Genomic DNA, 16,262 nt, shown 5'->3' with positions numbered 1-16,262 from the left:
GTGGCGCTCTGCTAGGGCCACCACCCTGTGGTGTTTGTCCTGGTTGTCCTGGTTGGCTGTGGTTTCCATTCTGATGCATCAGATCTTTAGAACATCACCTCTGATGAGAGGTGCCCCCCTCCAGGTGCTTTTGGAAGCTGAGGAGGGGGTGTGCAAGAGAAACAAATACGATTTGAAAATTGTGAGGCCATCAGAACCCCAAGTTCCCTTCGACAAGTCCTCAGGAGACAGGAGGTTTGTTTCCCAGAGAGGACAAAACAGAGGCTCCGGAGACAGGAACATGGGGAGCATTCTGAGGTCCAAGTCAGGGATGGAGGTTCATGTACAGCGGGCAGTGAGACCCCAATTCCCCTTTCCTCCTCTCGGATGAGCAGCAGCCCCACCTTGCCCACCAGGGTCCTCACCCTAGGGACTGTCCCCAGAGGATCCCAATGTCAGGGACAGAAAGGGCCAGGAAACGCTTCTCATGCTCTTCGGAACTGCCCATCTGCTGGTCAGTCCCAAGCTCAGAGTAGAATCACCATTTGTCTGGAATTCCTCAGGCAAGGAGAAGAAAATGTGGGGACAAAGCCTCTTATCAACATCCTCACGGAGAGAATGCATCACTCTCATGAGACAACCCGGAATGGTGGTTCTTTAAATTCCAGAACAAAGAGCTCCTAGAAATTAAAAATATATGACAGAAATGAAAACCCAACAGCAAGGCTTAAAGACAAAGGTAAAAACATTTTCCAGAAAATGCAAGAGAGAGAGAAGCAGAGGAAGGTGGAGAGAGGAACAGGATACAGAAAACAGAGGAAGGGTGGGAAGATATAGAGGACCAGCCCAGACATGTAGATGTGCAGCTCAGAGCATGTCCACTGCTCCTGAGCCCCGGTGCCCTCCCCGCCCCATGTGCCCCGGGGCCCAGCACACCCCCAACGGGACTCCTCGCATGGTGTGGAGGCTGCCACCCATAGAGCCAGGCCCACATAGGACAGGGCCAGCCAGGGCAGGGCTCAGGTGCCTGCAGCACGGTCCCATTGGGAGTGAGGAGGCAGTGCAGGTCCCAGTGGAGGGTCAGGGGTGGGCAGTGGAGGGTTCCATTAGAGGATCCCAGTGCAGGTCCCAGTGGAGGATCCCATTGGAGGGTCTGGGGGAGGCAGTGGAGGGTTCCAGTGAGGGGTCCCAGTGCAGGGCAGGCACATCAGGGAGGCTGCGGACAGCCTGCTGGGCCCCTTCCTGTGAGCACCCAGTCTTCCCTCCCAGTTGGGCACAGTACTCGTGCTCAGTCTCTGGCTCAGCCTTCGCAGTTCACAGCTGGGCAGGGCAGCCCTGGGGAAAAGGCTGGAATGAGCGAGTGGGAGGCAGCCGAGGGCCTCTCCAATGAGTATGAGCCCAGGAGGCTTCGTCCTGCATCCACCCGCGAAGCCCAGCTGGCACCATGGACTCTGTCCTGGAGCATCTGCCGCAAAACACAACTCTGAATAACGAGCCTGTTTCAGGCCTGATTCTGAAAATAAGCTTCCAGGTTGGATAAAAAAAATGTGGAAGTTCTAAATTATGCCTTCCGAGTGGAAAGGGATGACAAAGCAGGTGGAAAGGGATGACAAGAGGGGCAAAGCAGCAGAAGGGGAGACAGGACTACTCGGGGGCAGCCCCCAGATCATTAGTGGGGTCTTTCAGGCCTTTCTCTGCAGACTTCGAGCTCCTGAGCTAGTGTGTTCTCTAGGGGAGAGGTGGGGGAGCCCCGGCGGGGGGGCACGGAGCCAGAGCTCAGGGCCCCCCCCACGCCCCGCCTTGCTTCCTGGCTATACAATCTGAATCGGTTTGGCTCCAAAGATCCTATCTGTCTTCATCTATCCTGTTGGGTCCTTTATTATTACTTTCCGCTCCCCCTCACCCCACCCCGCCAAGCTGCTGGAGGCGTCATGCCGTCTGGCTCCTCCATTTCTTTGGTCAAATTTATCCTTGTGAAGTTTTGTTTTGTTTTGTTGTATTTTTACTACCAACATACACAGTTACATTGGTTTAAAATAATTCCTCAAAGGGCCTCATTAGTGTCTTCGGGTAACAAACCCAGCTCTTCTTGGTCAGAAGGAGCATTTGTCAGGGACCTTGGCACACAGAGCCCGAGAGCCCTGCCTGCACCCGTGTGGATCGTACGTGTGGTCAGGCCCCCGGGGCTGCATGGCAGTGCCCTGCTCCCCCGCCTTCCCGGAGCTCACCCTGGGAGTCATGGGCAGCCCACACTGTCACGGTGCAGTTCATGAGAGGCAGACGCCAGGCACTTAGCTGGGCCAATTCTCAACCGTTGGTTTATTTTTAAGACATCTGAAGAGCTTTAAAAGTGTATCTCTCTAGGATCCATCCAGAACTAGGCATGATCTGGTCAGATTTGGAGGAAGGGGACAGAAAACCCAAAATAACAAGGACTTATACAAAGTCCAGCTTGTTCTCTGCCTCACGTGCGGGGGACCCAGGCTTGAGCCCAGAGGGCAAGGGAGCCAGCCCCACCGCCTTGTTTCCAGCCTGGTGGCCTCCTCCTCAGTCCTTGGTGGCTGCCCCGGGTCTGCCCATTGCTCAGGACTTTCAGCTAGCTGGAGAGAACACAGGGCGGAAGAGCATGCCCCCTCCATCGTAGGACGCTTCCTAGAAGCTGCACATACCACCTGCACTTAACCAAATGGAGTACACGACCTCCGCCCGCTGCAGGGAGGCTGTGACGTGTGAGCAGACCGGGGCCAGCCATTGGGTGCACAGAAGAGATGTTACTGAAGACAACAGAGAGGACAGGGCAATAAGATGTCCCTCTCTGTGCACAGCGCACCAGGGACAGAGACCAGGAACCTGCCTTCTTCAGTGCCTCCCTCAGCACTCAGGATGCAGGCAGGCTCTGGACCGGTTAGAGACACATGAACCAGCTCCTTCATGGCACGCGTGACGCATTCTTACACACCAGACTTGCAGCCTGCTGAACGAAGTACTGACAGCGCCTTACAGGAGTCATCTAATTTACCCTCAGAACCCCCCAAGAGGTGGGCTTTGTCGTCCCCACTACAAATGAGTCCAGTGACGTTTCCCTGGCCCTTAACCACTCAGGTATCAATGATGGATGTGCAAATAAAAAAGCCAAGATCAAGTAATGGGAGGTGTTCAGGGAGAGTGGGAGAGGGCTACTACAGGGGGAAGAATGAAGGAAAGCAAGAGGTATCCATTGAGAGGGGTTGGCTGATTGCTGGGAGCGTGTTGCAAACACAGGGAGGGGATTTTGCTCTTTATATAGATGTGCAGTGCCTGCACCTTTCAGATGACACCACGAAGATCCCTTTGTCCCAACCGTCTTAAACCCCACTCTGTACCGTACTTTCTTCTTATTTTCTCTGTACAGCACTCATGCTGGATGTTCCAATCCAGGTACTATGACTGAATACCAAATTACCCCCAAAATGGAATGATTTGAAACTGGCAGTATTTGTTTTGCTCATAAATCTGCCATTTGCTTTGGGCTCAACAGGAACAGCCCATGCTGGCTTCACTGGGTGGCAGCCAGGGCAGCTTGGAGGCTCCGGGCTGGACTTAGTCAAGAGGCTGGCAGGTGATGGTGGCTGTTGGCCAAGACCTCAGCTGGGTCTGCTGGCTGAAACCCCTCAGTGTGATCCTCCAGCTGGCCTGGGCTGCCTTGTAGCATGGTGGCTGCATTCCAACAGGTGCACTTGCGAAAGAAGGGAAACAAGGAGCACGTTATTGCCTTCGTGACTCAGCCCCAGGAGCCTGGCAGAGGAATTGGGCTGCCTTCTGCTCGTTGATGCCGTCTGAGGGCCTCAGTCAGTTTCGAGGAAATAGACTTCATCTTCAGGGAGCATCACGATTTAGAAAAAGCATTTGGGACCAGAAATATTGCTATGGCCATGTTTGGGAAACCCCATTTGTACCACAGGCCAGAAGGTTTTGCTGAGTCTTCTCTCTGCAGTTTATGCTTTGAATATAATGGGTATATTGAATATGCATTTTTTAACTATACCACATACACTTGGTCCTGAAATTCAGATGTGGACCTTCTTGAAGATCGTATACACAGAGGTTGTCCAAGTTCTCACCATGCAAAAGGCCACCTTCCTCATCTCAGCTGTCTGCAAGCTTAACCGTAAGGAATGTTCCAAGTTGCTTCTTAATATGTGAGACACAAAGCTTTCTGTCCTGTATGGCCTCTGCATAGGTTGCACAGCTTCTTACAGCCTAAACCTTTCATGGGAAACCTCCAAACTGTCCTATCGTTCCTTGTAAATATCCCAGCTGGGCTCTTCCCAGCTCCTCTTGGAAGAGGCAACTGAAGAGAAAATATATATTGGTTATGAAAACCTTTCAGAAACAGTAAATACAAAGGTTTTAAGTATAGGAAGAGGAAACGACATGTGGCTTTCCCCCAAGTCCGCCAGGATGCTCGCTGGTGGCTACAAGAGTGTTTGGGGACCTGCAGAATTGTGAGTTTATAATGAAACATTCTATTCTTCTCATTCTGTTTGGGTTTTTTTTTGGGGGGGGTGTGCGTGCCCTTGAAATTTGACAATCTGTCCATCTCCCTGTTGCTTGATGAACTGCTAAATCTCAGAAACTCCAAGAAATATTGTTCGTATTATCTATGAATGCCACCTTATCCCAAGACTTTATAATCCAGCAGTCTTTTGTCCATTGCCATCCAGCAGGATGGCATGGGGTCCCCTTCCCAGCCCTGCTCAGGCTGGCCACCTGCTACTGTCTCCTATGGGATGATTGGCCCTGTGCAGGTAGGCAGGGCAGGAATGCCAAGTCAGGGAGCACATCCTGAGGAAGCATCCAGAGCTTGAAGGTGTGGCACTAAATCACTAGGAGGTGATGTGGATATAACATTAAACCTCATCTACAGAGGAGGCTTCATGTTCGGAAGGCAGCTGTGGCCATGGCCAGAGCTCCTCCTCCCCCTCCCTGCCCCTCACCTCCTGCTCTTTCCCTGTTTCCCCATTCTTCATCCTCCTCTTGCTCTCCTCCTTCTCTCCCCTTCCCTGGCTTTATGGACATGTTGTAATTCATACACCATGCAGTTCATCCATTTAAACCATACAGGCCAGTGGCTATATATTCCCAGAATTGTACAGCCATCCCCTCATTCAATTTTCCAACATTTCATCACCACCACCACCACCACCCCCCACCCCCGCCAAATATGCTTTGTCATTTGGCTAATGCTCCAGACCCTGCCCACTCCTGTCTCATTTCCTGCTTTACTTCTGCTTTACAGAAGTTATTGAGCCCGTGCCTACAACTGAGGATACAGTAACAAGTACATCACAAGCCCCTCTTTACTTAAAATAATTTCTGTGTGACTTTATTTAGCACTCGTACTTGTGATCATAAGTGTTGAAGTGTCCCCTGAATTGGATGGGGGAGATGTCACAAACATTTCAGTGAGCCACCCCATCATCTTTCAGTGGCTGGAGTGGCTCTGCAGCAGAACTTCTCTATCAAATATTTCCTAAGGAAGGAACGTCTGGTACCCCATAGATATGGAGACACTTCATAGATAGCAATGGTAGGATGTGTTGGCCGCCCAGTAAGGGTTGATGCCTACGACGATTCCTGCCCTCAAGAATTTAACCATGTAATTTAAGATTAAGTGTAAGAACTGATACCATGACTCTCTAAGTTCTACATGAATTTAAAGGTATCACTGACCCTAACCAATCAGCAGGTAGTGATGAGATGAGGTCCCACGTATGTATCCATTCATCCATCCATTTTACTCATTATTCAGTTAATATTTAAGGGCATCTATGATGAGCCAGACACTGTCCTGGACTGGGAGTGTGTCTTATATTTTTAAACTACCCGCCATGCCAAGCATATAGGAATACTCAGAAAACACATTCTATTTGATGTTGAAATGCTAGTTTGGGGTGTCTTTAGCCACAAAAGGGTTAGGAGCCAGAAAAATAATTTTTAGCTTTACTTTTCCAAATGCTGTTTTTGTTGGGAAGTTTTTCAATCCCTTTAACCAACTTAGAAAGATAAGTGAATGAACTTTGCTGTAATAATTTACTCTTCAAAATCCAACATGACTGATGCCCTGTTTTGTTTATTGCTCAAATAAGCAAAATTAGAATGAATTGCTTATTTTGAGATATGGTAAGTCCAGATCATTTTATTCTTCCTTAATCATTTTTTCTACCAGTCCATCTCCTGGAGATGACTTATCCCAGAGCCTGCCATGGATCTTTAAAATAAATGAATAAAGTTTTAAAAAGACAGAAAATTGGGGGGGGGGTGCACTAACCGACCACAAAACAAATAAAAATATACCTTTATGCATTACCGTATATGCACATGCATGCACACGTGCACGTGCATGCACACACACACACACACACACACACCTAAAAAACAGCAGAATAATCCAGTTCATGAGAGGAAATCATTTGATGGCAATGACCTTCATGCAGAGAGCATTGCTAGCGGTCCTCGGTGCAGGAAGGAGGAACCCAGGACTTCCCCCTTGATAGGAGCACGTGCTCCACAAGGAAGCACCACCAGGTGGGTACCATGTTTTGCAGAGAAAACTTCCTCAGGGACTACTTTTGCTCTGCTCTCTGAAGGTCTTTCTACTTTGTTCCTTAAACCAATTGGAGATTTTTTTTTCTCCCTCGGCCAAAGCAGGAGATTCATCTTTAGTCAAAAAGTGATCAGCTTTGTGTCCTTGAACAAAGCACTTCCCACTCTGGGCCTCAGTTTATCTATGAAATGAAGGGTACATTCATATCCTGGAGCTGCAATCACAAATTACCACAAACCCCAGTGACTTAACACAATAGAAATTCATTCCCTCAGGGTTCTGGAGGCCAGGGGTCCAAATTAAAGCATCAGCAGGGCTGCCACACTCCCTCAGAACCTGTAGAAAAGGATCCTTCCTCTTTCCCTCCAGCTTCTGATGGACCCAGTCTCTGCCTCCATTGTCACCTAGGCTTCTCCCTATGTCTGTCCTGTGTCTTCTCCTCTTCTAATAAAGGGGATTAGGATTCAATTTGATTGGGGCCCGGCCTAATTGAGAATGGCCTTATTTTAACTTGGTTACATCTGCAAAGAGCCTATTTGCAAATAAAGCCCTATTTCCAGATAACGGAGGTTAGGAAAGCAGGAAAGATTGGAATCATGGTTGAGAAAGTGACTGTTCAAACCCAGCTGACTAGAGTTGCACTTGGCTTCTTGCTTTCTCTGCTAGTTTGCAGTAGCCTAGATGTTTATATGAGGGGGTGGGCTAAGCATAAAAACCCAGGCTGGGCACTTGCTAGGCTGGGGCAGAGAATTATGCAAGGAAAGCCATTCAGTGGGAAATTTGAGCAGAGGATAGATGACCACCTGGTGAGTTATTGAAGAAGAGACCCCACAGGGGAGGGAAAGTCAAAGAGACCACCCTGAAATCCACTGTAACTTGAAAACAAATGAATCTTATACCATCTTATTCCCACGCAAAATATAGGTTTATTTCATAGAAACAAGTGAGCAGGGTTGAGGATTGAGGTCCCTAAACCCACCCCCACATAATACAGGAATCAAGGTGTTTCATTGCTGAGGTCTAATGTGTGGGAAATATCAGAAAGGTAGACAGAACATAAAGACTCCTTACTCTGGGAAACGAACTAGGGGTGGTGGAGGGGAGGAGGGTGGGGGGTGGGGGTGAATGGGTGACGGGCACTGAGGGGGACACTTGACAGGATGAGCACTGGGTGTTATTCTGTATGTTGGTAAATTGAACACCAATAAAAAATTAATTTATTAAAAAAAATTATCCTCATGTCTGATACATCATTGGACCTTTTGTTAAAGTTACATATACATAGTGGTTTGCACAATCAACTTAATTATTTACCAGTTTACCAACGAATAAAGTGGCATTATTGAATATTTACTCAGTAAGCTCTCTACTACCTGTTTTCACATGCAGTAGATCATTAAATCCAATCCTGTGAAGGAAGCATTTTTATTCTCATTTTATACATGAGAAAACAAACTTAGGTTAAGTTTCTCTATTACCCCACACCCTACCGCTGGTTAATGGCAGAATTCAGAATTACATTTATAGCCTCTTAGCTCTTTCCACCCTGTGTGAGGTGCGTGCACTCTGATGTTTTCCTAAAGATAGACTGAGGCAACTCTGCAACTCACTTCGGGCATTTAACTTACCAGGGTTCACTAGCTAGGAAAATAAAAATTCCTTCTACAGGGTGTGTTAGAGTTTATAAAGTAACATTTCGCTGTTTCTCTTCATTTTCACAACCATTCTGTGGGGGAAAGGATAACTATTATCCACCTTCCTCGTTAAGGCTAATCCAAGATTTGCACCAGTGACTGATCTGTGTGACATGGGGCCGGAGCTCACACTCTTCCCCTTAGCATTTGCTGTCTTCATGCTGTAGAAATGTGTCTAACACGCTAGCGATGAGGGGAAGGGAACATATGTGAGCTCTAGAGAAGGAGTGAAGGTAACAAAGGTGGGATGCAAGTATGGTCATCCTGTTGCTGGCCAGGTGCTCATGAAATCTTCTGGGGCACTTCATCCACTTGGAGATTGCATTTCCAGTTAGTTTTTAGGGCATTTACACTTATTAGATTAGAGGGAAGCTAATCTCCCGCTGTTCCCCATTATCCCAGACACCTCCTGGAAATCATTACCTAACCAAGTGAATTCCAATATTCAGTGAGAATATGGAATTTGAACATTTCTTACTCTGTGCTCCAGGCTTGGAAAATTCTAGGTAAACTTAGACCAAATTAATTCATTAGGTTTGTCTTTAAACAGGCGAAAGGCCTTCCTCTTAGAACCACCCCCATAACCCGTCTGTCCTTACTCATCTGCATACTCAGATGCGTGTATTGAGTCCCTGTGCCGTGCTAAATATCAAAGACTTTTTCAGTATGTTTTTTTTTATTTTTTTTTATTTATGATAGGCACACAGTGAGAGAGAGAGAGGCAGAGACATAGGCAGAGGGTGAAGCAGGCTCCATGCACCGGGAGCCCGACGTGGGATTCGATCCCGGGTCTCCAGGATCGCGCCCTGGGCCAAAGGCAGGCGCTAAACCGCTGCGCCACCCAGGGATCCCCTTTTTCAGTATGTTGAGAGGGAAATTCTCTCACTTCCATTTCTTTCTGATATTTTTCATAACCAATGAGATATAAGCTATTCCTTTTTTTTTGGATTTTTTTAGCTTTCTATTTTAAAGTAATTTTGGGCAAAGAAAGGATTGCAAAAACAGGACAAATCTCTTCTATCCCTATCCCGACTTCTTATACTCTTGAAATATTGTTAGTTTGCTTTAAAACCACAGTGTGATTATCAGGAACAGGAAATTAAAATTAGCACTGTGTTACTAATTCAACTTATTTGAATTTTACCTATTTTTCTACCAATGCCTCCTTCCTGTCTCGGAATCCCACGTTCCTTTAGACGTTAGTTCTCCTTAATCCCTTCTAGTCTGTAACATTTCCTCAGTCTTTCCTTGTTGGTCATGACCTTGACGCTTTCAAAGATTATTGGTCAGCCACTTTGTAAAGTGTGTCTCAATTTGGTGTTTCAGCTGGTGTTTTTTTGTGATTGAAGTGAGGTTTTGCATTGTGGGTGAAAATGCCACATATATGATGCTTTTTTTCTTCCTTCTTTCTACACTTATTAATTGGAATTCCCTCATGAGGAAGAGCTGCTTTATGTATTTGATTACTTATGTATATTAGTATGGATTTATGGATGTTGATTTTATTCTATGGGTTAATCTGAGACTGTTGTTAATTATCTTGTTGCTCAGACTTACCCAGCTTTGGCCCTGAGAAATTCCTTCAGGTTGGCTTCTCCATTCTTTGGACTAGGCTCTATCTTTTTTGAGTATTTCCTTACTCTCTGGACCCATAAGATGTTTCAGATTTATCTTGTATTGTCCCTGTTCCAGCTCAGATACTGTTACATTTCCTAGGAGCCCTATTTACTTTTATTGGATAATGGTGTTTAGAGACCAATATGGGCACTCAGTGTGCTCATTGTTATTGGAGGTCATTGGTTCTAGGCCTGTGAACAGAGCAAGGGCATATATGTGTGCACAGTAACCCCTGAATACACATATATCTACTTTTTGGGATGTATGTGTTTACATATTAGAAATCATGAATTTGGACTAACACCTCTGATTCCAGGCCAACATCACAGAGTTCATTTTCACAGAGTTGGAACAAATAATCCTAAGATTTGTATGGAACCAGAAAAGACCCTGAATAACCAGAGGAATGTTGAAAAGTAAAGCCTTCCATGTAGTTTTGTGCTTCATTTACAATAGTGTTTTGCTCTGTTATGGTGTTGTTATTCCTTTTTGGGTTTCCCTACATCCTGACTGTTTTTAATTACTAGTTTTATTTTTGGAGCATGCAAAAAGTATGTGAAACTCTACTATGGTCTAAGACTGGGCATTATGCCAATAAATATACCCAGAGAAGTGCTTCTCCTTCCTTATCCAGCCACCTCATGACCAATCCCTCCTTCTTCCCATCTGCCCCCCCCCCAATACATAACTAACCTCTGGTTTTAGGTTTATGCTTCCTGTATTTCTTTTTTTTTTTTTTACAAGTGAGGATACATGTATATTTTCTTATATTTTTTTCTTATACACTGGGTCACATGATATAGTCTGTTGAGCTTTGCATATTCCATCATGAAAATGACTCTGTGCCAGTTTATGGAGGTCTTCATTCCTTCTTACATCTGTACCATATTCCATTGTATGGACGTACTATAGTTTCTTCAACCATAAATTGTTTCCAATGTTTTGTCATTACAAAGCTGCAGTGAATATAACCTTCTGATTATGTATTTTTGTATTATTGGAAGTACATCTTCCCAGAAGTGTTCTATTTCAAGAGTTAAGTATGTATCTTATTAGGTATTACCAAGTTTCCCTCTAAAAGGATTGCACTAGTTTTCATGCCCACCAGCAAAGTACAAGGGTGCCTTTTTCTTCAGCCTCACCAACTTTTCTTTCTTTTGGGAAGGGGAACAGTTTCATAGGTGAAAAACATAATTCAGTGTCATTTCAGTTTCTATTTCTATAATTTTGCATTGCTTGGTCCTTTTTAAAACCTATGAGGACTTTTTATAGCCTTTTTGTGAGTTGTCTGTTTGTGTCTTTTTCTCATATTTCTATTTTTTTCAGTCTTTTGTAACCTCAATATTTTAGGGTATTTTTTTATATATTACAGATATTAGCTATTTGTCCATGGTATAGGTTATGAATATTTTCTCCCAGTTTGTCAGTTGTCTTTTGTTTGTGATATTTTTGTTATATAAATAATTTAAAAACGTTCATGCAGTCAAATGTATCACTCTTTAATAGCTTCTAGATTTTGAGTCCTCCTTAGACTTTCCCTACCCACAGTTAAAGAGGAAATTGCCCATGTTATTGAAATATTTTGAAATGTTAAAAACATACAAATGGTAGGTTTGTTAAAATTCATTCGGAATTGGGAATATTGAGACCCCTTCCTTATTCTTCTAACTGCCCAGCCTTCCCACCTGAGTCCTGTTATTATTGCCATCCCTTACCTGGTACTTAATCACCCCATCTTCGGGCTTCCATGATCTCTTTACACCCAGGGACCCCACCTAAAACTACTCTAGGGTATTGGAGACTATCTTGCCTTCCCCAGCACTTTTTACTCTTAAGTGTATTATTCTGTTTTGTTCTGGTAGCGTTATTAAGCAATTACTTTAGAATTCTCTGCTGATTCAAGCCCAGAATCAGTACCTACACTTTACTTCCCTTCCTCCTTGCCTCGTCTCCTTCATTCAAGCAACTCCTAAAATTCAGCATCTTCTGTTTCCAAAGACCATTCAGCCACAGCCTCTCAGTAGATGAATGAGTGCGTTCATAGCCATGCCTTCTGCATGAGACACATCATAGCCACGTGAGAGGGTATGCACCTGACACACTCTGGCCTATGCAGCAGAACACAGATAATACAACACCTGAAAGAAATATAAAAATGAATCTTTTCCACGTGTTGTAGACAAAAGTAGCTCCAAAATATACTGAAATATTTTATACTTATAAGTGTTAAGTTTTCTCATTCTTTCATTATGACTCATTCATTATGACATTTATTTAAGTACATAAGTAGGATTTTGTTGGGGATCCATCAGCAATTAAGTGCCTGCCTTCAGCTCAGGGCATAATTCTGGAGTCCCAGGATCGAGTCCCGTGTCGGGCTCCCTGCATGAGCCTGCTTCTCCCTCTGACTGTGTCTCTGTCTCTGTCTCTGTCTCTCTCTCTCTCTCTTTCTCTGTGTGTCTCTCTCATGAGTGAATAAATAAAATCTTTTTTAAAAAAAGTAGGATTTTGTTAGCATAGTATTTTGAATATCAATAAATTAATGAAAAATCTAAGTGATGTTTGAAAGGAAAAAAAAACTTTCCCTCAATCTTCCCTCTCCCCTTACCTTTTTCCCTCTCTCCCTCCCTCCCCCACAGTACAAACCAAAGGACAGGCTGCTGGTTTTGGAAGGTCAGGATGACCTGGCATTCTGCCTAGAAAAAGAAAGTGATCCACCAGGAAAGCCCAAGATAGAGCTAGAAGTCATGGGGACTTGTTACTGCATAGCTATGCATTTCCATTTTTAATGTTGACTGGTGTGGATATTTTAATAATTGATCTACAGACCTCTCTGCGTGTTGTCTTGATAAATATTTACTATTTGGGTTAAGCAGTGATGGGCCTGTTTCAGCTTCATGTAAATTATGTACATCTGAAGAAATCTAATGGAGGCTGAGACATTATTTAATAACACAAACTCTTGAAAATCATATAATATAGAAGGGAGTAAGAGCATTTTTGTTTCCTACTATGTTGATTGATTGATTGATTGATTGATTATTTATTTTCTTACAGGGATCCTCAAAGTCTAGACCCACCAGAAGTGAGCAATGCAAAACTGCAATATGCAGGCTGGGGTCCCAAAGGCCAGCAGCTGGTAAGCCAATCAAGCTCAGTGACCGGGTTTGAATTTGATGATGTTCACACATCACAGGGCTGAATCTGTGATGCTCAATGTCTGTGTTTGTGTCACTGAAATTTGGGAAAAGTACACAGAATATTTGCATAAAATATTATTTTATGTAAAATGGACATTTCTTTTTTTTGTTGGGGAATTATTTTGAAGTTGGAACATCACATGCTTTGGTTCCCAGATCCAATGCCCTGAAAGTGGTCCCTGAGTGTAGCTTGTGTAGATGACAGCCTTACCGTGAGGTCAAGGTGATAAGTCTTGTCAAAAGGATTATAAATAGAAATGAGTAGAATCGTTATTGAAAGCTTCTTTGTTTTGCTCTCAGAAGTCTGGCTCTGTTCCTCGGAGGATTATGGGGGTTCTTTTATTTGAGAAAGTAGATTTGTTGGCCCTTGTGAGGCCAGGCTCCTGTAAGTGACATCAGCATGAAGCAAGCACAGCCTCATGGCTCGCTCCACTGATCAGACACCCACATGGATTCCCACTTAGGTTGGCGAAACCAAGATGTTTCAAGAAACGGTGAATGGCAAAGCTGGTGTACAGCAAACAACAGTTAAGAGACGAGGGTTCTGGTCCTGGGTGTTATCCTAACCCTCAGCTGTCAGGCTGCAGTCAGCGAGCCCAGAGGTTGAGTGAAAGGCTGGGATAGGATGATCTCTAGGGTGTGTCTCGGCTCCAGCCTCACCCTAACTTAAAGCTGGGTGAGAGATGTCAGTGCTGCTCCACTTTCTTTCGGGAGATTGTAGCGGCCTCTGCAGGAAGCCTCTGGAGCATGAGATCAGGTGACACAGCCGGGGTCCAGCTCACCGTGTCTTTGATGCTGATTACATGAAGCTGAATTTTAAAAACTCTTTTCCTAAAATAACACAGAAAATGGTTATTTTCAAAAGCTTGGGGTGAGGTTGTACTAGACAGTCTGTGTTCTGTCTCAGAAATTAAAATAGTCTTGTTTTTCCCAGTGACATGATTATATTCCCTTGGTTGCATATTAGTTTCATTGCCTTGAAATGGTCTAAAGACACAGGAGCATTTAGGTCACAGAACTGTCCTAGCTATTACTAAAGGACCCTGGCGCCAGACACGCAGCCATCGGGATTTAGCTAATAAGAGTCAGCCAGTGAAAGGAGGTCAGGAGGCTTCCAATCCCCAGTGGCAGGCAGACACCAATCCCCAGTCAGTGCGAGGAGATGAAGCTCACCTTTCCTGAGAGGCACCTAACTCTTACACGGGGAGAACCTGCAACTTCCAGGAGGGAGCCCAGAGTGTTCAAGACTTAGTCTCCAGCAGCCGACGACATCCCTCTGCACTCATGACTGAAGTTGTTTCTGGGAAGCAAATGGTACCCACATCCACCAAGTCCTTCTGTACAGGTGACCTCTTGCCCCGCAGAGGCTCCCCTTGCTCTCCGTGATCCTTGGGGCATCTGCTGCGCCAGCCTCACTCGCCAACCTCCTCCCACAGCTCGAGGAAGAGCTCAGGGTAAGCAGCCTTCTTAACAGACATCAGGAGAAGGACACTGACTCCCACACTGGTTAGTATCTCTTTCCACAGTCCCACTGCCTCCCTCCTTGTCACCCAGTGATTATCACTAACCTAGGGACTCACGCCTCACATCGGCACACAGGAGAGGCCAGACCTTGAAGCAGAGGCCGCACAACCTGATCCTACCTTCTGGAAGCGGCGTGCACTTTACAGAAAACTCACCCCACAGTTTGCCAAAGGGGGGGGGGATGTGTGTGCAGGCATGACATGAGGGCTGCGGCTGGACTTCGGAGGCAGATGGGGCTCCAGACTGTTCACCCTCCAGACCAGTTACCTTCCCTGCCTGAAGGCCCTGTTGCCTCTTGGATGATTGAGTTTATACTCGTGTCCCGCTTTCTGGGGGTTTGGGGTGGGTGTGAGTGATTCCAGAGTCATCACACTTAACTCCTTAAAGAGTAACTGGCCACAAAGCTGAGTTCACATCAGCTTCTCTGAGAGGCTGGGCTCATCTCCCCGGGAGTGACACGAACTCCTGTTGCTGCGATGTCTTGCTGCCACTGATGTGTCTCTCCTCGGTTGAGGATTGATTAATGACCTAATACATTTTTGTGATCCTCAATCACTTAAACACCATGTAGTCAGGTGGAGGCAAGTAGCCAGGGTCTGTGTGACTGATGGTGCGGGAGGTTCAGCTTCCTTTCTGCTCCAAGGAGATGAACATTCAGTCAAGTGGTAATTGCTAATATTTGGGCTTAGTACCAAAATGTACTAATGTGCCCATGGAAGTTTTGAGTTTCTAAACTTTTTTTTTTTTAACTTTAGGGATTTTATTAACAGATCTTGTACCGAGTATAGCAGGCAACGTATCTCACCCTTGAAGCGTCCTCCGTACCCAAGCAGGGGTCAGCACACTTTTTCTGTAAAGGGGTCAGGTAGCAGATGCTTTAGGCTCTGCAAGCCCACATGGCCTTGGTCTCAATGTCTCCACTTTGCTTTTGTAGAGCAAGAGCATGTGTAGGTGATATACAAAGACGTGGACATGGTTGTATTCTGATAAAACTATTTACAAAAATGGGTATTTTGGCTGGAGGGCTGTGGCTGCTGACCGGTGTCTCCGGGGATCCTGTGCTCTCCTGACTGTCCTCCCCCCACCCAGGAAAGCCTCACCCTAGGGACCCGCACCCTGGTCACAGCGACCCCTGCTGCTCACTCTCTCGTCAAAGGAAATCTGCAACCCCTGAGCAGGCCATGCAAACACTAACAGCATCCTCATTGACATTTTATTTTAAAAAATAAATACTGCTCCCCAAAGGAAATCTCCTCTAATTATAATGAGTCAGACTGAAATGAGTAATTCTCCTTCGGGAGCAGAGAGCACAGCTGCAGCTTGGGATCATCAGAGAGCTTTCCAAGCATCATCACCTCCTCGTAGGGAGTGACTTCAACAAGGCACTTGGCCGGGGGACCCTGTCAGCCCAGGGACCCTGCACGCAGCACCAGGAACTGGGCCAGCGGCATGTTTCCTGGTGCCTCTCTGTGGCCTCCAGTTAGTGGCTTTTGCCCATTTGGGTGACTTCTGTTGGACCCGCAGATGACATCACAGGTGATAAATCCTGCCCAGTTGGCCCACTGTTACAGGAAAGGGGAACGCAGACGTGGGGATGCCTCCATTCTGCCGGGATGGTGTCTGGGATGGTGTTGGTCTGTGAGCTCAGTTGTTCATGATGGA

General features: G+C 45.7%; 1 protein-coding gene across 3 annotated transcripts in view; it reads left to right on the top strand.

Annotated features, from left to right (window-relative positions):
• DPP6 (dipeptidyl peptidase like 6) overlaps nt 1-16,262 on the top strand; it is an 821,668-nt gene that overhangs the window by 647,149 nt on the left and 158,257 nt on the right. For all 3 annotated transcript variants that reach the window (XM_055334558.1, XM_055334556.1, XM_055334557.1), the window contains one exon: nt 12,934-13,015. In XM_055334558.1, coding sequence (XP_055190533.1) covers nt 12,934-13,015 — 82 coding nt within the window. The remainder of the gene's footprint in view (nt 1-12,933; nt 13,016-16,262) is intronic.

Source organism: Nyctereutes procyonoides, unplaced genomic scaffold (genome assembly GCF_905146905.1).
Source record: "Nyctereutes procyonoides isolate TBG_1078 unplaced genomic scaffold, NYPRO_anot_genome, whole genome shotgun sequence".
Taxonomy (NCBI): Eukaryota; Metazoa; Chordata; class Mammalia; order Carnivora; family Canidae; genus Nyctereutes; species Nyctereutes procyonoides.
Note: the sequence above shows the minus strand (reverse complement) of the source record. Positions and strands in the feature narration are given on the sequence as shown.